This window comes from Mobula hypostoma, chromosome 1 (assembly GCF_963921235.1).
Source record: "Mobula hypostoma chromosome 1, sMobHyp1.1, whole genome shotgun sequence".
NCBI classification, from domain to species: Eukaryota; Metazoa; Chordata; class Chondrichthyes; order Myliobatiformes; family Myliobatidae; genus Mobula; species Mobula hypostoma.
This window is the reverse complement of record NC_086097.1, coordinates 179,329,569-179,350,942: the sequence shown is the minus strand read 5'-3', so window position 1 is coordinate 179,350,942 and position 21,374 is coordinate 179,329,569. Positions and strand designations below refer to the sequence as shown.

Below are 21,374 nucleotides of genomic sequence, written 5' to 3'. Positions count from 1 at the left end.
TTCGTCATGTCATCTAAAACTTTGACAAACTTCTATAGGTGTGAGGTGGACAGCATATTGACTGGTTGCATCATGGCCTGGTATGGAAACACCAATACCCTTGAATGGAAAAGCCTACAAAAAGTAATAGATATGACCCAGTCCGTTGTGGATGAACTCCTTCCACCACTGAGCACATCTACATGGCGTGCTGTCACAGAAATACAGCATCCATCATCAAGAACCCCTCAATTCCGTCATGCATTCTTCTCACTGCTGCCATCAGGAATAACATAAATGAGCCTCAGGTCTCACACCACGAGATTCTGGAACAGTTATTACCACTCAACCATCAGGCTCTGAACCAGAGGTGATAACCTTACTCAGCTTCACCCCCCCCCCCATTACTGAACTGTTCCCAGATCCTATCAACTCACTTTCAATGACTCTTCATCTCATATTCTCCTTAATATTGTTTATTTATTTTATTTTTGCATTTGCACTGTTTGTTATCTTTTGCACATTGGTTGTTTGTCCATGCTGTAGGGTGCGGTCTTTCCTACAGAGGGCAATAAAACCCGCCAAGAGGATCATCAGGGTCTTCATACTCCGCTATGCCCCCCCCAATTTGTGATATTTACCAGGAGCATTGCGGATGAAAGGGCCAAAGCATTATTGAGGATCCCTACCACCCATCCCACAACCTCTTTGTCCCACTATTGTCATGAAGCAGACACAGAAGCATCAGATGTAGAACTGCCAGACTAGTTAACAGCTTCTTCCCTCAGGCTGTGAGACGAATGAACACCCTGCCACCACCGAGGTATTCATTCGTCTGCAGTACTGAAAATATTGTTTTTAAAAGTGCATAACATTCAGAACAAGGTGGACAAACTCATGGCCTTAGAAATTAGAGACTGGTTGGTATGATGTCTGAGTCATGGCTGAAAGGCGGCCATAGCTGGGAGCTTTCCAACGATATACTTTGTATCGAAAGGAAAGACAGGAAGGCATAGGTGGTGGTGTGGCTCTGTTGGTAAAAGATGGAATGACATCTTTAGAAAGAGGTGACATAGGGTCAGAGAATTTTGAACCTTTGTGGGTGGAGTTAAGCAAACTGCAAGGGTGAAAAAAAGCATTATGGGAATCATATATAAGCCTCTAAACAATAGCCAAGATGTAGGATTGAGGTTGCAAAGGGAGTTGGAAAAGGAATGTAATAGGGTAATGTCACAATTGTAATGAGGGACCTCAAAATGCAAGGGGATTGGAAAAATCAGGTTGGTGTTGGAACACAAGGGAGGGAAACTGTTCAATACCTATGAGATGGCTTTATAATTTGCTTGAGCCTACTTGGGGAAAGGCCACCTTAGATTGGGTGTTGTGTAATAACTCAGATCTTATTAGGGAGCTTAATGTAAAGGGCAGTCAAGGTCAGGTGACCAAACATTTTGAAAAGCTCAAACAGATAAATAGAGGGATAGCTCAAACGAAGCACCCAGTGGAAAGCGGCCAGTGCATGAGTGGGCCAGTGAAGGAGTGGAGCTTTGAGGCTTTGACTCGAGAGGCTTCGACAAGGAGAGGCGGAGGACAAGCTAGCTCGCAGTTAGTTTTTACAATGCCTCCTGAGATGGTGATGTGCGTCTCATGTGAGATGTGGCAGTCATGGGGGAACTCCCCTCTCCCGCAGAGTCACATCTGCCAGAAGTGCATACGGCTGGGTGATCTGGAAGACCGTGTAAGGAATCTGGAGCAGCAGCTGGATGACCTTCGACTCATAAGGGAGAATGAGGCAGTCATAGAGGAGAGCTACAGGCTGTCGGAAGCAGGTCGTTGGGTGACAGTCAGAGGGGGGAAAGCGAAGGTGAATAGACAGGTAGTGCAGAGCACCCCTGTAGCCATTCCCCTGAATAATAAGTTTACCGTCCTGGATACTGTTGGCGGGGACGACCGACCAGGTGTGAGCCACGGTGGCAGGGCCTCCGGCACTGAGTCTGACCCTGTGGTGCAGAAGGGTGGGGCAGAGAAGAGGAGAGCTGTCGTCATTGGAGACTCTATAGTCAGGGGAGCAGACAGGAGATTTTGTGGACGTGAGAAGGACACCCGCATGGTTTGTTGCCTCCTGGGTGCCAGGGTCCGGGATGTCTCTGACCGGGTGCACGACATCCTGGTACGAGAGGGAAAGTAACCAGAAGTCATGATACATGTTGGGACCAACGACATAGGCAGGAAGAGGGATGAGGTCCTGAAGTGTGAGTTTCAGGAACTAGGCAGAAGGCTGAAGAACAGGACCTCAAGGGTGGCGTTCTCAGGATTGCTGCCAGTGCTACGTGACAGTGAAGGTAAGAATTGGAGGAGATGGCAGTTGAATGCGTGGCTGAGGAGTTGGTACAGGGAGCAGGGTTTTAGATTTTTAGATCATTGGGATCTCTTCTGGGGAAGGTGGGACCTGTACAGATTGGATGGGTTGCACCTGAACTCAAGGGGGAGCAATATCCTTGCAGGTAGGTTTGCTAGCATGGTTCGTGAGGGTTTAAACTAATTTGCAAGGGGAATGGGACCCAGAGCGATAGAGCAGTGAAAGAAGTGCATAGAGTAAAGCCAGATCTAACATACAGAGAGGTTTTGAGGAAAGAGAAGTAGAATAAACGGTGTAAAGACAGTAAGGTAGAAGGGCTGAAATGTGTGTACCTCAACTCAAGAAGCATCAGGAACAAAGGTGATGAACTGAGAGCTTGGATACATACATGGAATTATGATGTAGTGGCCATTACAGAGACTTGGCTGGCACCAGGGCAAGAATGGATTCTCAATATTCCTGGATTTCAGTGCTTTAAAGGGGATAGAGAGGGCGGAAAAAGGGGAGGAGGGGTGGCATTACTGGTTAGGGATACTATTACAGCTACAGAAAGGGTGGGTAATGTAGCAGGATCCTCTTTTGAGTCAATATGGGTGGAAGTCAGGAACCGAAAGGGAGCAGTTACTCTGTTGGGGGTATTCTATAGGCCCCCTGGTAGCAGCAGAGATACAGAGGAGCAGATTGGGAGGCAGATTTTGGAAAGGAGCAAAAATAACAGGGTTGTTATCATGAGTGACTTTAACTTCCCTACTATTGATTGGCACCTGATTAGTTCCAAGGGTTTAGATGGGGCAGAGTTTGTTAAGTATGTCCAGGATGGATTCCTGTCACAGTATGTGGACAGGCCAACCAGGGCGAATGCCATACTAGATCTAGTACTAAGTAATGAACCGGGTCAGGTCACAGATCTCTCAGTGGGTGAGCATCTGGGGGACAGTGACCACCACTCCCTGGCCTTTATAATTATCATGGAAAAGGATAGAATCAGCGAGGACAGGAAAATTTTTAATTGGGGAAAGGCAAATTATGAAGCTACAAGGCTAGAACTTGCAGGTGTGAATTGGGATGATGTTTTTGCAGGGAAATGTACTATGGACATGTGGTCGATGTTTAGAGATCTCTTGCGGGATGTTAGGGATAAATTTGTCCCGGTGAGGAAGATAAAGAATGATAGGGTGAAGGAACCATGGGTGACAAGTGAGGTGGAAAATTTAGTCAGGTGGAAGAAGGCAGCATACATGAGGTTTAGGAAGCAAGGATCAGATGGGTCTATTGAGGAATATAGGGAAGCAAGAAAGGAGCTTAAGAAGGGGCTGAGAAGAGCAAGAAGGGGGCATGAGAAGGCCTTGGCAAGTAGGGTAAAGGAAAACCCCAAGGCATTCTTCTATTATGTGAAGAAAAAAAGGATGACAGGAGGGAAGTTAGGACCGATTAGAGATAAAGGTGGGAAGATGTGCCTGGAGGCTGTGGAAGTGAGTGAGGTCCTCAATGAATACTTCTCTTCGGTATTCACTAATGAGAGGGAACTTGATGATGGTGAGGACAATATGAGTGAGGTTGATGTTCTGGAGCATGTTGATAATAAGGGAGAGGAGGTGTTGGAGTTGTTAAAATACATTAGGACAGATAAGTCCCTGGGGCCTGACGGAATATTCCCCAGGCTGCTCCGCGAGGCAAGGGAAGAGATTGCTGAGCCTCTGGCTAGGATCTTTATGTCCTCGTTGTCCACGGGAATGGTACCGGAGGATTGGAGGGAAGCGAATGTTGACCCCTTGTTCAAAAAAGGTAGTAGGGATAGTCCGGGTAATTATAGACCAGTGAACCTTACGTCTGTGGTGGGAAAGCTATTGGAAAAGATTCTTAGAGATAGGACCTATAGGCATTTAGAGAATCATGGTCTGATCAGGGACAGTCAGCATGGCTTTGTGAAGGGCAGATCGTGTCTAACAAGCCTGATAGCGTTCTTTGAGGAGGTGACCAGGCATATAGATGAGGGTAGTGCAGTGGATGTGATCTATATGGATTTTAGTAAGGCATTTGACAAGGTTCCACACGGTAGGCATTCAGAAAGTTAGAAGGCATGGGATCCAGGGAAGTTTGGCCAAGTGGATTCAGAATTGGCTTGCCTGCAGAAGGCAGAGGGTTGTGGTGGAGGGAGTACATTCAGATTGGAGGATTGTGACCAGTGGTGTCCCACAAGGATCTGTTCTGGGACCTCTACTTTTCGTGATTTTTATTAACGACCTGGATGTGGAGGTAGAAGGGTGGGTTGGCAAGTTTGCAGACGACACAATGGTTGGTGGTGTTGTAGATAGTGTAGAGGATTGTCAAAGATTACAGAGACATTGATAGGATGCAGAAGTGGGCTGAGAAGTGGCAGATGGAGTTCAACCCAGAGAAGTGTGAGGTGGTAAACTTTGGAAGGACAAACTCCAAGGCAGAGTACAAAGTAAATGGCAGGATACTTGTAGTGTGGAGGAGCAGAGGGATCTGGGGGTACATGTCCATAGATCCCTGAAAGTTGCATCACAGGTGGATAGGGTAGTTAAGAAAGCTTATGGGGTGTTAGCTTTCATATGTTGAGGGATAGAGTTTAAGAGTTGCAATGTAATGATGCAGCTCTATAAAACTCTGGTTAGGCCACACTTGGAGTACTGTGTCCAGTTCTGGTCACCTCACCATAGGAAGGATATGGAAGCATTGGAAAGGGTACAGAGGAGATTTACCAGGATGCTGCCTGGTTTAGAAAGTATGCGTTACGATCAGAGATTAAGGGAGCTAGGGCTTTACTCTTTGGAGATGAGGAGGATGAGACGAGACATGATAGAGGTGTACAAGATAATAAGAGGAATAGATAGAGTGGATAGCCAGCGCCTCTTCCCCAGGGCACCACTGCTCAATATAAGAGGACATGGCTTTAAGGTAAGGGGTGGGAAGTTCAAGGGGGATATTAGAGGAAGGTTTTTTACTCAGAGAGTGGTTGGTGCATGGAATGCACTGCCTGAGTCAGTGGTGGAGGCAGATACACTAGTGAAGTTTAAGAGACTACTAGACAGGTATATGGAGGAATTTAAGGTGGGGGGGTTATATGGGAGGCAGGGTTTGAGGGTCGGCACAACATTGTGGGCCGAAAGGCCTGTACTGTGCTGTACTATTCTATGTTCTATGAACCCTTAGGAGTCAATGATCAGAATATGATTGAATTCATACTGCTGTTTGAGAAAGAGAAGCATAACTCATGCGTATCTATACTGCAATGGAATAATGGAAATAACAGAGGCATGAGAGAGGAGTTTGCTCAGGTGGTTCAGAGGAGGATGCTGGTGAGGGTGTTGGCAGAGCAGAAGTGGCTGAAGTTTCTAGGAATAATTTTTAAGGCAAAGGAAAGATATGTTCCACAGAAGAACTGGTTCTCAAATGGCAGGAGTAGATAACCGTGGCTGACAAGGGAAGTTAAGGACTACATAAAAGCCAAGGGAAGTGCATATAAGGTAGCAAAACTGAGTGGGAATTTGGAGGATTGGGAAGTTTTCAAAATCCAACAAAAGACAACTAAAAAAACTACAAGAAGGGAAAAAGTGAAATAATGAGGGCAAACTAGCCAATAATATAAAGCAGGAACTTTCAGTTATATAAGGAGTAAAAGGGAGGTGAGAGTTGATATTGGACCACTGGAAAATAATGTTGGTGAGGTAGTAATAGTGGACAAAGGAATGGCAGATGAACTTAATGGCTACTTTGCATCTGTCTTCACTGTGGAAGACACTAGCAGTGGGCCAGAGGTCCATGAGAACAGGAATGAATTCCATTGATATTACAAAGGAAAAAGTGTGGCAAACTCAAAGGTCTCAAAACACGGATTATAAGAAATAAGGTGGATGATCTTGTTGCACCTTTACAGATTGTCAGGTAAGATGTTGTGGCCATCACTAAATCATGGATGAAGGATGGTTGTTGTTGGGAGCTGAATGTCCAAGGTTATTCACTGTATCAGAGGGATAGGAAGGTAGAGAGGGGTGATATTGCTTTGCTGGTAAAGAATGGCATCAAATCAATAAAAAGATGTGACATAGGATCGGAAGGTGTTGAATCCTTGTGGGTTGAGTTCAGCAACTACAAGGTTAAGAGGACCCTGATGGCAGTTATATGCAGGCCTCTTAACAGTAGCTGGGATGTGGACCACAGATTACAACAGAAAATAGAAAAGGCATATCAAATGGGCAATGTTATGATAGTCATGGGAGATTTCAACATGCACATCGATTGGGAAAATCAGGCTGGTAATGGATCTCAAGAGAGTGAGTTTGTAGAATGCCTATGAGATGGCTTTACAGAACAGTTTGTTACTGAGCCTACTTGAGGATCAGCGGTGTAATGTAATGTAATGTAATGGGTGCTATGTAATGAATTGGAGGTGATTAGGAAGCTTAAGATAAAAGAACCTGTAGAAGGCCGTGATCACAATATGATTGAGTTCAAATTAAAATCTGATAGAGAGAGAGGAAAGTCTGACAGCAGTATTTCAGTACAGTAAAGGAAATTACAGTGGTATGAGAGAAGGGTTGGTTAAAGTAATTTGGAAGGAGATTCTGGCAGGGATGACAGCAGAGCAGAAATAGCATGAGTTTCTGCAAAAAAAATGAGGAAGGTGCAGGACAGATGTATTCCAAAATCAAAAGAATACGCAAATGGTAAAATAGAACAACCGTGGCTGACAAGGGAAGTCAAAGCTAATATAAAAGCAAAACAGAGGGCATACAACAAAGCAAAAATTAGTGTGAAGTCAGAGGACTGAGAAGCTTTTAAAAACCTACAGACAGCAACTAAAGTTTGTGTGCATGTGCCAGTCGTGCATGTAGCCTGGTACAGCCGTTCTGATCTATTCTTGCTTTCTTCTTCTTACTTTTTAATTTTCATTATTTTTTTGTATTTTTTTTCTCACGGTAACACATCAAAGCTGCACCCTCTCTAACATGCTGGTAGAGAGAGTTTTATTTGTTTTTTTTTTAGCGCTGGAAATGGTTACATCCCGACACGCGGGACAGAAGCAAGGTCGCATTGTGTATTCCAGGGACCAGCTGTTTGCGCTAATGCCGGCCGGTTTAGCGAGCAGAGCGGCGGACACCCCTGCTGAAATCCGGAGGAAAACACACAGAGGATGCAGAGGGGGATCACAAAGTCGAGGAAAGAGGACCGGGTCGAGACAACTGAGACTTATGGAGAAGAGGAGTTTGATGGGTAATACCGTTCCGGTTGACTGGAAATGCACTGAGAGCGGTAAGCGTAAAGGAGTTGGGTGCTTACTGATCTAGTTAACAACAGATGGTGCAATTCGGGGCATATTACGATTGAGGAACATGTTTGTAGACCGGATATTGAACTTTTTACTGTTGGACTTCGGCCACATTCCACCGAGATACAACACTGGGCGGCACGGGAGGTCGTTCCTGCCTGTGGCCATCGAACGTGCAGCTCCTCCCGTGGAGGGTCAGACACCCTGAGCCAATAGACTGGTCCTGGACTTATTTTCCATCTGGCATAGTTTGCATTTTGTTGTTTGATTGTTGGTGGTCTTTGTATTGCTATACTTACGCTCTATTCTTGGTTGGTGCGGCTGTAACAAAACCAAATTTCCCTCGGGATTAATAAAGTATATCTATCTATCTAAAAGAATTATTAAGAGGGAAAAGATGAAATATGAAAGCAAGCTGGCAAACAATATCGAAGTGGATAGTAAAAGCTTTTTCAAGTATGTAGAAAATAAAAGAGAGATGGGAGTGGATATAGGACTGCTAGAAAATGAGGCCAGAGAAATAATAATGGGGGACAAGGAGATGGCAGATGAACTAAATGAGTATTTTGCATCAATTTTCACTGTGGAAGACACTAGCAGTGTGCCACACGTTGAAGGGTTTGAGGGGAGAGCAGTTACTATTACAAGGGAGCAGGTGCTCAAGAAAATGAAAGACCCAAGGGTACATAAGCCAACTGGGCCAAATGAACTGCACCCTAGGGTTCTGAAAGAGGCAGCGGTAGAGATTGTGGAGGCATTAGTAATGATCTTTCAAAAATCATAGAACTCTGGCATGGTGCTAGAGGACTGGAAAATTGCAAATGTCACTGAACTCTTTAAGAAAGGAAGAAGGCAGCAGGAAGGAAATTATAGATGAGTTGGCCTGACCTCAGTAGTTGGGAAGATGTTGGAGTCAATTGTTAAGGATGAGGTTAAGGAGTACTTGGTGAAACAGGACAAGATAAGACAAAGCAGCATAGTTCCCTTACGGGAAAATCTTGCCTGACAAACCCGTTGGAATTCTTTGAGGAGATTACAAGTAGGATAGATAAAAGGAGATACTGTGGATGCTATATATTTGGACTTTCAGGAGGCCTTTGACAAGGACATACACACACACACACGAGCCTGCTTACCAAGATAAGAGCCCGTGGTATTACAGGAGAGTTACTGGCATGGTTAGAGCATTGGCCGATTGGTAGGAGACATCGAGTGGGAATAAAAGGATCCTTTTCTGGTTGGCTGCCAGTGACTAGTGGTGTTCCAAAGGAGTTGGTGTTGGGAACGCTTCTTTTTCAGCTGTATATCAATGATTTAGATGATGGAATAGATGGCTTTGTTGCCCAGTTTGCAGATGATAAGAAGATTGGTGGAGGGGCCGGTAGTGTTGAGGAAACAGGTAGGTTGCAGAAGGACTTAAGACAGATTCGGAGAATGGGCAAGAAAGTGGCAAATGAAATACAATGTTGGAAAATGTATGGTCATGCACTTTGGTAGATGAAATAAATGTGCAGACTCTTTTCTAAACGAAGAGAAAATCCAAAAATCTGAGATGCAAAGGGACTTGGGAGTCCTTGTGCAGTACACCCTGAACATTAACTTGCAGATACAGTCGGTGGTGAGGAAGTGGCCTAATTCTGCTCCTATGTCTTATGGTCTTAAGGTGGATACCTGGACCAGATGGACTACATCCCAAAGTCCTGACAGAGGTTGCTGAAGAGGTAAAGATGCACTGGTCATGATCTTTCAAGAATCACTTGATTCTGGCATGGTCCTGGAGGACTTAAAGTCCACTGAAAATGTCACTCTACTCTTTAAGGGAGGAAGACAAAAGAAGGGAAATTATAGGCCAGATAGCCTAACCTCAGTGGTTGGGGAAGTGTTGGAGTCTATTATTAAGGATGAGGTTTAGGAGTACTTGGAGACTAATGATAAAGTAAGTCAAAGTCAGCATGGTTTCTGTAAAGGGAAATCTTGCTTGACAAATCCATTAGAGATCTTTGAGGAAGTAACAGGCAGGGTGGAGAAAGGAGAGGTAGTGGATGTCATTTACTTGGATTCTCAGAGGGCATTTGATAAGGTGCCACACGAGACTGCTTAACAAGATAAAATTCTATGGCATTACAGGAAAGATACTGACATGGATAGAGGAATGGCTGACAGTCAGCGAGTGGGAATAAAGGGGGCCTTTTGTGGTTGGCTGCCAGTGACTAGTGGTGTTCCTCAGGGGTCAGTATTGGGACTGCTACTTTACACATTGTTTGTCAGTGATTTAGGTCGTGGAATTGATGGCTTTGGGCCAAAGTTTGCCGATGATACGAAGGTAGGTGCAGGGGTAGGTAGTGCTGATGAAGCAATGTGATTGCAGCAGGATTTAGACAAATTGGAAGAATGAGCAAAAAAGTGGCAGACGGAATACAGTGTTGGGAAATGTATGATTATGCATTTTGGTAAAAGGAACAATAGTGCAAACTATTATCTCAATGGGGAGAAGATTCAAACATCAGAGATGCAGAGGGATGTGAGCCCTTGTGCAAGATTCACAGATTAATTCACAGGTCGAGTCTATGGTAAGGAAGACAAATACAATGTTGGCATTTATTTCAAGGGGAATAGAATATAAAAGCAAGGAGATGATGCTGAACCTTTATAAGACACTAGTCAGGCCACACTTGGAATATTGTCAACAGTTTGAGCCCTATATCTCAGAAAGGATGTGTTGTCATTGGAGAGAGTCCAGAGGAGGTTCACAAGGATGATTCTGGGAATGAAGGAGTTAACATGCGAGTAGCATTTGGCTGCTTTGGCCTCTATTCACTAGAATTTAGAAGAATGCAGGGGGATCTTATTGAAACTTACAGAATATTGAAAGGACTAGACAAGGTGGATATGGAGAGGGTATTTCCTATGGTGGGCGTATTCAGAACTCAAAGGCACAGCCTCAAAATTGAGGGGCGACCTTTTAGAACAGAGGTAAGGAGGATTTTTTTTTAGCCAGGGACCAGTTAATCTGTGGAATACTCTGCCACAAACTGTGTGGAGGCCAAGTCCGTAGATATATTTAAGGTGGGAATTGATAGTTTTCTGATCGGTCAGGGCATCAAATGATTTGGCGAGAAGGCAGTGATGGGGTTGAGTGGGATCCGGGATCAGCCATGATGGAATGGTGGAGCAGACCTAATGGCCTAATTCTGCTCCTATGCCTAATGGTTATATTTTGGTTGATATGCTGTGTGTGATATATGTTGTGTGGGTGCACGATGATCTGGAGAAATATTGTTTCGTTTAGCTGCATACACTGTATGTACAGTCAGATGACAATAAACTTGAACTTTCATTGATTTTATGGCGTTTCTTCTATTTACTGTGAATGCCCACAAGAAAATGAATGTCGAGGTAGTATATGGTGTTCTTTGATAAATGTACTTTGCATTGTCTCAGAAAGGCAGCGCCCATTATTAAGGACCTCCAGCACCCAGGGCATGCCCTGATACCATCAGGTAGGAGGTACAGAAGTCTGAAGGTACACACTCAGCGATTCAGGAACAGCTCCTTCCCCGCTGCCATCCGATTCCTAAGTGGACATTGAACCCTTGGACACTACTGCACTTTTAAAACAAATATACAGTATTTCTGTTTTTGCACATTTTTAAAATCTATTCAATATATGTAATTGATTTACTTGTTTATTTTTTTTCTCTCTGCTAGATTATGTATTGCATTGAACTGCTGTTGCTAAGTTAACAAATTTCACGTCACATACCGGTGATAATAAACCTGATTCTAATAATAGTTACTTTGTACTTTGAAATTTAATATCGGCCAAGCACAGACAAATGAGTGTGGCTGGGCAGGCACCATAGTCAGTATGGATGAGTTGGGCCCAATGGCCTGTTTCCCTCTTGTGGTACTTGATAGCACTAGAGAACCATCAGCTTTGTGGCAGAACTCACCCGAGTAACAACCTGGCAGTGGGGAACGATCAGGCATAGATCTATACATCAACAAGAGCTCTTCACCTTCAGGAGAGGACAGAATAAGCAGCTTTTGTTTTAACAAGGCTTCCTACCTAGGATTACAACAAAAATTTGCAAACCACAGAAGTTAAACTGTCATATCCTCTACAAGGAAGCTCAGACATTTCCCCAAACTCGACATTAACTCATCTGTTCTATGAGGAAGTTAAGCATAAACAGCCTTGATTAGTAGTCTTGATTAACAATGTTATTGTGAATCGCAAGGTTGCCGAAGTCGAACAAAAACTGCAGAACGGTACAAAATATTGATAATTAATATAACATAAATGCTGTGTAGTGACAGCAATGAACATGAAGGTGATAAACCAGTAAGGCTCTTTGACATTGGATGGGCGTGCATGCAAATTCACAGATGTGCTGACAGCAATATTGTCACAAAAATATCCTTACTGCAACATGGGGGATGTAACAAATAAATTCAGGCTTACCTCCAAATATTCTCAGCAAAGATGCTGGCAGACTGGCAATGCTGTAGTATCTTGCACATCCCTTTCAGAACAACTCTAAACTCTTCAAAGCACAAGAACTGCAACTGAACCATCATCCCCATTGCAATGAAAGTACAACTACCAATGGGTGTACAGCAAGCTTATCGACTGCACAGCAAACAGCCCAACCAGGAATGTGATAAACAGTCAAGATAACATGATTCAACAACATTTCACTGACAGTAAACCTAGTTTGGACACCAGGGAGAGCCATAGCTTGAGAACAGTCCCGAGACCTTTTTAAAAGCTCATCTGGGAGAGCATGAGGTGCTCAGTCCAACAGATTATTTAAGGGCACCGAGAAAGCAAAAGAGAACTCATAAACACCATTACTTCCTCAGGAGGCTAAAGAAATTCAGCATGTCCCCATGACCCTCATTAATTTTTAATCGCTGTACCATGGAGAGCATCCCATCTATAGCTTGGTATGGCAACTGTTCTGCCCAAAGACTGTGCGGAACTGCAGGGAGTTATAGACACAGTCCCCAACATCGTGGAAGCCAGACTCACCTTTGTCAACTCTGTCTGCACTTCTTGCTGCCTCAGGAAAGCAGCCAGCATAATCAAAGACGCCACCCCACAACTGCTCTCTTCTCTCCCCTCCCATCGAGCACATGGGCAGTCTCAAGGCCAGCTTCTATCCTACAGTTACAAAACCACTGAATGATAAGGACTCCTGACCTCAGTGTAAGTGGCATCACAGGAAGACCAAGCCAAGGAAATCTTTGGCACTCTAGCCTTCATCAGTCACAGCACTGAGCTGGGAACGGTGGAGATGAGCAACTGTGAGGGTAGAGGATGAGGTACCAATCAAGGGGTCTCCTTTGTCCTGGGACATTATGTTGCACTTGTACAAGAAGTTCGTAAGGCCACACCTGGAGTCTTAGTCACACTGCTAGAGGAAGAATCACGTTCAGGTTTAATGGTCATTCAACCTTGCACATGCAAACAGCCAAACAAAACTGCTATCGTCCTGTGCCAAGGTGCAAAACACAGTACCAACCATCACACACAGCACATACAGTTAGGACAGCAGAAAAACAAACTGTCACAAAAGATGACAATGTACCCCAAGTCTGCAGGTGACATGGCCTGAAGATGGTGCATGGGATGTTGTCCAGGAGCTACATTTCTAGAAGGACAAGTACGCAGCTGTTCCTCATCACACACAACCGCAGACAAATGCAATCCAACAAGCGAACACCGGAGAGTAACACTGACCAGAGGGGTTAGTCCCTAACCCAGTGTGGGCTCCGGCACACCCACCCTGCCTCTGCTCTCTCCCACACCGTCTCTGACAACTCCTCCCCTGGGCAACCGCAGCAGGCGACGGTGCGGCTTGAGGGCCTGGTCCATACAAAAACGAAAGGCACACAGATCCCCCGAGATTCTCGCCAATGAAACAGACTTGCAGTATTCCACATTACCAATGACCAAAAGAGTCTTGTGATCACAATAAAAACATCCAAGACAATCATTTACACCATTTGTTGGACCGTGCACCGTCTCTTTCTTTGGGTGGATTTAGCAGGCAACACGGTACGCAACAAGCCCGTGCCGTGCTCCACCAATATCAGCAACTTGCTAGCGAGGTAGACCGACAGTACTTGGTGTTCCTCATATTCAGCAGTGTCTTGCAAGACGTAAAGGATGAACTATTACACCACTGGATGGGCCCAGAAAGGCCACTGCCACCAAGTTCACTGCCATTTTACTGGAAGGATAGAATGTCATTAAGTTGGAACGAGTGCAAAGAAGCTTATGACAATGTCGTCTGGACTCAAGGGACTGGGTTATAGGCACCGCTTGGTAGATTGAGATTTTATTCCTTAGAACATACAAAGCTGAGAAGTGATGTTATAGAGTTCAGAGCTCAAAGGAAATTTATTATCAAAGTCAGGACATACAGGAGTGAGATATATCAGCTAGTGGCGTGGTGTCATAGCAACAACCTGGCACTCAATGTCAGTAAGACGAAAGAGCTGATTGTGGACTTCAGGAAGGGTAAGACAAAGGAACACATACCAATCCTCATAGAGGGATCAGAAGTGGAGAGAGTGAGCAGTTTCAAGTTCCTGGGTATCAAGATCTCTGAGCACCTAACCTGGTCCCAACATATCAATGCAGCTATCAAGAAAGCAAGACAACGACTATACTTCATTAGGAGTTTGAAGAGATTTGGTACGTCAACAAAACACTCAAAAACTTTTATAGATGTATCGTGGAGAGCATTCTGACAGGCTGCATCACTGTCTGGTATACGGGGGGGCGGGGGAGGCTACAGCACAGGACTGAAAGAAGCTGCAGAGGGTTGTAAATTTAGTTGGCTTCATCTTGGGCACTAGCCTACAAAGTACTCAGGACATCTTCAAGGAGCAGTGTCTCAGAAAGGCAGGATGCATTATTAAGGACCTCCAGCACCCAGGGCATGCCCTTTTCTCACTGTTACCATCAGGTAGGAGATACAGAAACCTGAAGGCACACACTCAGCGATTCAGGAACAGCTTCTTCCCCTCTGCCATCTGATTCCTAAATGGACACTGAACCCATGAACACTACCTCACTTTTTTTTAAATATATATAATTCCTTATTTTGCACAATTTTATATCTATTCAATAAACATATACTGTAATAGATTTATTTATTTTCTTCTAGATTATGTATTGCATTGAACTGCTGCTGCTGCTAAGTTAACAAATTTCATGACCCATGCTGGTGATAATAAACCTGATTCAAATTCTGACCCTATACAACCCTGAGATTCATTTTCTTGTGGGCATACTCAGTAAATCCAATAGCCATAACAGAATCAATGGAAGACTGCACCCAAAAGGGAGGCGTACAAAATCAAGAATGTGAATTTACCCTCGGTCTTTCCCTCAGGCAAAGCGATCCAAAAACTGGGGGGAGGGGCAGGCAGGTCAAGTTGAGAGGAACAAGATTTAAAAGGGACTTGAGGTCACATTGTGGTCACTACTTGGAATGACCTGCCAGAGGAAGTGGTTGACTCAGATGCAACAATACTTAAAAGACATTTGTATAAGTACATGTACTGTATAGGAAAGGTTAAGAGTACTGGGCTAAACATGGGTAAAAGGACCAGCTTAGGTGAGATTAGAACAGTACAGCACTGGACAGGCCACTCAGCCAGTCTTGATGCCAATTCATATTAAATGTCCTTCGCCTGTGCATCCGTCAACCCTATCCTTCCATTCTCTTCATATTCATGCATCTGTCTAAAAGCCTCAAACTCCACAATGCCTGCTTCTACCCCCACCCCTGGTAACTCATTCCAGGCACACATCATTCTGCATAAATGCATGTCCACTTGTGTTTGACATTTCTACCCTGGAGAAGAGATTCTGACCCTCTACCCTGTCAATGTCTCTCAAAATTTTACAAACCTCTACCAGGTCTCCCTTCGGCCTCCGATGGTCTAAGGAGAACAACACAGGTTGGCCACCAATATTAAAATATTTTCATGTACCCTCTACCAAACACTTATTATGTAAACAGAGTTCCTGACAAGAACTTTACATTGGCTCATGTTGAAAGTCTTCCACTGTCCAGATATTGCTCCTCTGTTGGATTCAATACTGACTTACCAGCAGTGAGACTCCAAAGCAACCACACTGTCATAGCAACATACATCAAAGTTGCTGGTGAACGCAGCAGGCCAGGCAGCATCTATAGGAAGAGGTACAGTCGACGTTTCAGGCCGAGACCCTTCGTCAGGACTAACTGAAGGAAGAGTGAGTAAGGGATTTGAAAGCTGGAGGGGGAGGGGGAGATGCAAAATGATAGGAGAAGACAGGAGGGGGAGGGATAGAGCCGAGAGCTGGAAAGGTGATAGGCAGAAGGGGATACGAGAGGATCATGGGACAGGAGGTCCGGGAAGAAAGACAAGGGGGGGGGGGGTGACCCAGAGGATGGGCAAGAGGTATATTCAGAGGGACAGAGGGAGAAAAAGGAGAGTGAGAGAAAGAATGTGTGCATTAAAAAGAGTAACAGATGGGGTACGAGGGGGAGGTGGGGCCTAGCGGAACTTCTAAAAATCTACAGCACATTACAGGCCCTTCGGCTCACAATGCTGTGCCGACCATGTAACCTACTTTAGAAGCTGCCAGAGAAAGCAGGATCTCCCAGTGGCCACACATTTTAATTCCACATCCCATTCCCATTCTGACATGTCTATCCACGGCCTCCTCTACTGTAAAGATGAAGCCACACTCAGGTTGGAGGAACAACACCTTATATTCCGTATGGGTAGCCTCCAACCTGATGGCATGAACATTGACTTCTCTAACTTCCGCTAGGCCCCACCTCCCCCTCGTACCCCATCTGTTACTCTTTTTAATGCACACATTCTTTCTCTCACTCTCCTTTTTCTCCCTCTGTCCCTCTGAATATACCTCTTGCCCATCCTCTGGGTCACCCCCCCCCCATCTTTCTTCCCGGACCTCCTGTCCCATGATCCTCTCGTATCCCCTTCTGCCTATCACCTGTCCAGCTCTCGGCTCCATCCCTCCCCCTCCTGTCTTCTCCTATCATTTTGCATCTCCCCCTCCCCCTCCAGCTTTCAAATCCCTTACTCACTCTTCCTTCAGTTAGTCCTGACGAAGGGTCTCGGCCTGAAACGTCGACTGCGCTTCTTCCTATAGATGCTGCCTGGCCTGCTGCGTTCACCAGCAACTTTGATGTATGTTGCTTGAATTTCCAGCATCTGCAGAATTCCTGTTGTTCACACTGTCATAGCTATTATTTGGGCACGCAGTTGAACTGTGGTTGCTTCTGGTCTGTTGGGTGGATACGACACAGATCTGGCACGATTTGAGGCTTTCCTCTCAATGTCCTGAGGCCCATATCTACCTGAAACAGGTTACCTACCACAGGAGCTGGCTGTACAATGACCTGAGGCTGCAGTTCCTACATTCCAAAGGGAGGTGAGAAGGTTTGTAGGCACAAGTCCTTCCTCCCCTCCTCTTCTCAGAGGCAGCAAGAATGAAATGGACAATAGCAGGGTAACAAAAAGGCAATCAACTCATGAGTCGAACAGCACAGAGGTAGGACCTTTGGCCCATCATTTCAATGCTGACCTTATTGCCCTATTGAGCATTTCATTTGCCCATTTTAGGACAGTCTACTTCAACACCTTGCCTATTTAAGTACCCATCTAATCCCTGCTGAATGCAAAGATTATATCAGATTCCATCACCTTCACTGGCAGAGAGTTCCAGATGTCAACCACTCTGTTTAAAAGGGATCTGTACCTTCAGATCCCCTTTAAAACTCTTTCCTCTCAACTTAAACCTACACCCTATTGGTCTTGAGATACCATGAGATAATAGATTTTAGACCATCTAATCTATCTATGCCCAACATGATTTTATAAATCTCTACAAGGTCGTCCTTTAGCCTCCTGATACAGGGAAAACAGTCCCAACCTGTCCAGTCCTTCCTTGTGATTCAAGTCCTTTCGTCTGGCAAAATCCTTGCAAATCTTTTCAACACCCTCTGCAGATTCTACAGTAAAGTTTATAAAATCACAAGGGGTATGGACAAGGTGGACAGTCATAGTCTTTTCCCCTGGGTTAGGGAGACTAAAATTAGAGCCCTAGATTTCAGATAGGAGGAGAACGATTTAAAAGGTACCTGAGCGGTAACTTGTTTGTACAGAGGATAGGGTGTATCTGGAATGAGCTGCCACAGGAAGTGGTGCAGGTGGATACAATTGTTAAGGGGTGTTTAAGTGGGTAAATGGAGTAAAGGACTTGGAGAGTCATTGCCTAAACTTGGGCAATTGGTACTACTGTGGAGGAAGCTGTAGCCAGCATGGATCGGTGGGCTGAAGGGCCTGTTTCTCTGTTCTGTGGCTGTATTGTACACATTGGAAAGCTCTTTTACAGAATCAAAATAATGGGCAGAAAAGCCTCCATAGATGCTGCCTGATCAGCTGAGTTCCTCCAGCATTTTGTGTGTGTTGCTCAAGATTACTTCCTTTGTTATTTCCAAGAGGAGTAAAACTAATACCAACCACTTCTTGCTTTTCGATGAGCACAATACAGTTAGATAGGGCCTCGCTCGCAATTCTCGAGGATTCGGAGACGTCCTTCAACTTCTGCGTAACTCGAGGAGGCAGTCCTGTAACATAGCAAGTGAAATGGAGATCTTGTCAGTAGTGCTGCCACTTCACTTAATTCAGCTTCAAAACAAAAGGTAGTAGCTTTTAACAGGATAGAACCTCTCAGGTACCAACTGCTCTGTCACACATGGAGGCATTCGGGCAATTAACCAAAACCTTGGCATCAGTGATAGCTTTAAAGTCGTGGCCTCAAAGAGGAAAGGGATGACACTGAAACCTTCCAGGAGCCATAATATTGAGACTTTGCTGTAATTAAAATCCAGCAATTACTAGGTGCCGGACTTGGAAGAATGCAGCAGGTTTGGGGAGCTCTATGGGGAAAGAATCAGAAAGGAAGAAACAGAGGGATTTAGAATCAGGATTTTAAACTAAGGTGGGCTGCTTTGTGATTATCATTGCATTTTTTGTTGTATTTATAATTACCATGTATACTGCTCACTCTCTACTGCTTTTGCCCCACACAAAAAGTTTCAAATTCCTTGGAGTGAACATCACCAATAGCCTGCTCTGCTCCAACCAATCAAAAAAGTTCATCAGTGCTTCTACTTCCTCAGGAGGCAAAAGAAATTTGGCATATCTCCTGTTATCCTCATCAATTTTTATCTACGCTTCATAGAATTGACAATAAACTGGACTGGTCAAAGAACACTGAGGCTGTCTACAAGAAGGGACAGAGCCATCTCTACTTCCTGAGGAGACTGAGGTCCTTTAACATCTGTCGGACGATGCTGAGGATGTTCTACGAGTCTGTGGTGGCCAGTGCTATCATGTTTGCTGTTGTGTGCTGGGGCAGCAGGCTGAGGGTAGCAGACACCAACAGAATCAACAAACTCATTCGTAAGGCCAGTGATGCTGTGTGGATGGAACTGAACTCTCTCACGGTGGTGTCTGAAAAGAGGATGCTGTCGAAGTTGCATGCCATCTTGGACAATGTCTCCCATCCACTACATAATGTACTGGGTGGGCACAGGAGTACATTCAGCCAGAGACTCATTCCACCGAGATGCAACACAGAGCATCATAGGAAGTCATTCCTGCCTGTGGCCATCAAACTTTACAACTCCTCCCTTGGAGGGTCAGACACCCTGAGCCAATAGGCTGAGTCCTGGACTTATTTCATAGTTTACTGGCATAATTTACATATTACTATTTAACTATTTATGGTTCTATTACTATTTATTATTTATGGTGCAACTGTAACGAAAACCAATTTCACCCGGGATCAATAAAGTATGACTATGACTATGACTAGAAACCATCCTATCCTAATGTATTACGACTGGGTTTGGTAACCATTCTGGCCAGAACTGCAAGCATCTACAGACTTAGACCCCAAGATCCCTCAGCACATCAATTAAAGACACGTTTTCAACAAGAACAAGTAAAATCAGCAGAGAACTAAATTTTAATTGCACTTTAAAACATCCTGATAGACCACAGCATACCTTCAAACCAAAGGTATCTTATGCATAACACTTCAAACCTAGGAACAGCACACAGGTCTCACTTCAAGATTAGCTCCTAATAAATATCCTTTCAGAATACTGAAGCATCTTTATCTTGAGCTTCAAGACTTTTATGTCCGCATTTAAATTAGTTCCAGCTCTCTGGATCATTTATATGCAGGAGGAGGAGGGAATAATAGAACATAAAACATTGAACAACACATCACAGTACAGGCCCTTCAGCCCACAATGTTGTAACAACCTTTTAGCCTACTCTAAGGTCAAGCTAACCCTTACCTTTCCCATCACCCCTAACAGCGAGTTCCATGCAACCACCACTCCGTGTAAAAAGCCTACTTCTGACATCCAGCCCATACATTCCTCCAATCACCTTAAAATTATGGCCTCTTGTATTAGCCATTTTCACCCCTGGATAAAATCTCTGTTTGCTCCTTTATCTATGTCTCTTATTATTTTATACACCCCTATCAAGTTACCTCCCAGCCTCCACTCCAGGAAGACCTAGCTCGCTCAACCTTTCCTCATAAGACATGCTCTCTAATCCAGGCAGTATCCTGGTAAACCTCCTCTGCACCCTCTCTAAAACTTTCACATCCTTCCTATGAGGGAAACAGGACTGAACACAATATAATGAGTGTGTTCACTTCCATAAGCAAGGCTTATTTCCTAGTTTTAAAAGCTGGAAAATAAACAACAATCTTAAATAATCATCTTCTTTAAAGACATGACTGGGATCGTCAAATCAAATGAATTACTGGAATCATTGACACAGAGACCCCTATCTAGCTCACACTAGCCCATCTCCAGTCCCATCCTCTCTCCACTGGCCTGCATACCAGCCACTGAGGGGTTCCACTCTGAGATAGAAGGAAATCCCTGTCTAGAAACCTCAGCTGACACATGCACCACATTGCTGAGAGAGTACAGTACGAAGGGATCTTCCTGTGCACTCCCCCCAACTCTTCCCCCCGCCCCCCACGTCATCTCCTGCTTTCTTTCAGAAGGGTTCCATGAGATCTTTGCAACTACTTCTTGGGCCTCGGTCTCACAATCTACCTCATTATGATCTTGCGCTTTATTGTTTAACTGCATCGCATTTTTTCAGCAGTTTTATTCTGCATTGTTATTGTTTTACCTTATTCTCACTCAATCCACTATATAATGATTTGATCTGTATACACAGTACACAAGACAAGCTTTTCACTGTATCTTGGTACATGTGACCATCAATACTTTGTGTCTTGACAGAGAGCTGGGGGGGGGTGGTGCTATCTGAATGATAGAACATAGATCAGAACAGCACAGAAAGAAGCCCTTTGGCTCATCATCTTATGTCAAACAAATTAAGTTAATGACACCTAAGTAATCCCAGCAGTGCGGACACGATCCACATTCATGTGCCTAAAGCCTCTTCAACACCACAATTGTATTTGCTTCCACCACTACTCACCACTGTGTAAGAACAAAAGCTAATCATCTTTAAACATTCCCCTTCTTACCTTAAAGCTACGTCCTCTTAAATACATTTTTACCCTGGGAGAAAGATTCTAATTGTCTGCCCTATCTCTGCCTCTCATAATCTTATAAACATCAATCAGGTCTCCCCCTC

At 44.5% G+C, this 21,374-nt stretch overlaps 1 protein-coding gene across 3 annotated transcripts in view; it reads right to left on the bottom strand.

Moving 5' to 3' along the window:
- The window catches only part of osbpl1a (oxysterol binding protein-like 1A), a 264,088-nt gene that overhangs the window by 154,108 nt on the left and 88,606 nt on the right, over positions 1-21,374 (bottom strand). For all 3 annotated transcript variants that reach the window (XM_063060473.1, XM_063060482.1, XM_063060490.1), the window contains one exon: positions 18,192-18,298. In XM_063060473.1, coding sequence (XP_062916543.1) covers positions 18,192-18,298 — 107 coding nt within the window. The remainder of the gene's footprint in view (positions 1-18,191; positions 18,299-21,374) is intronic.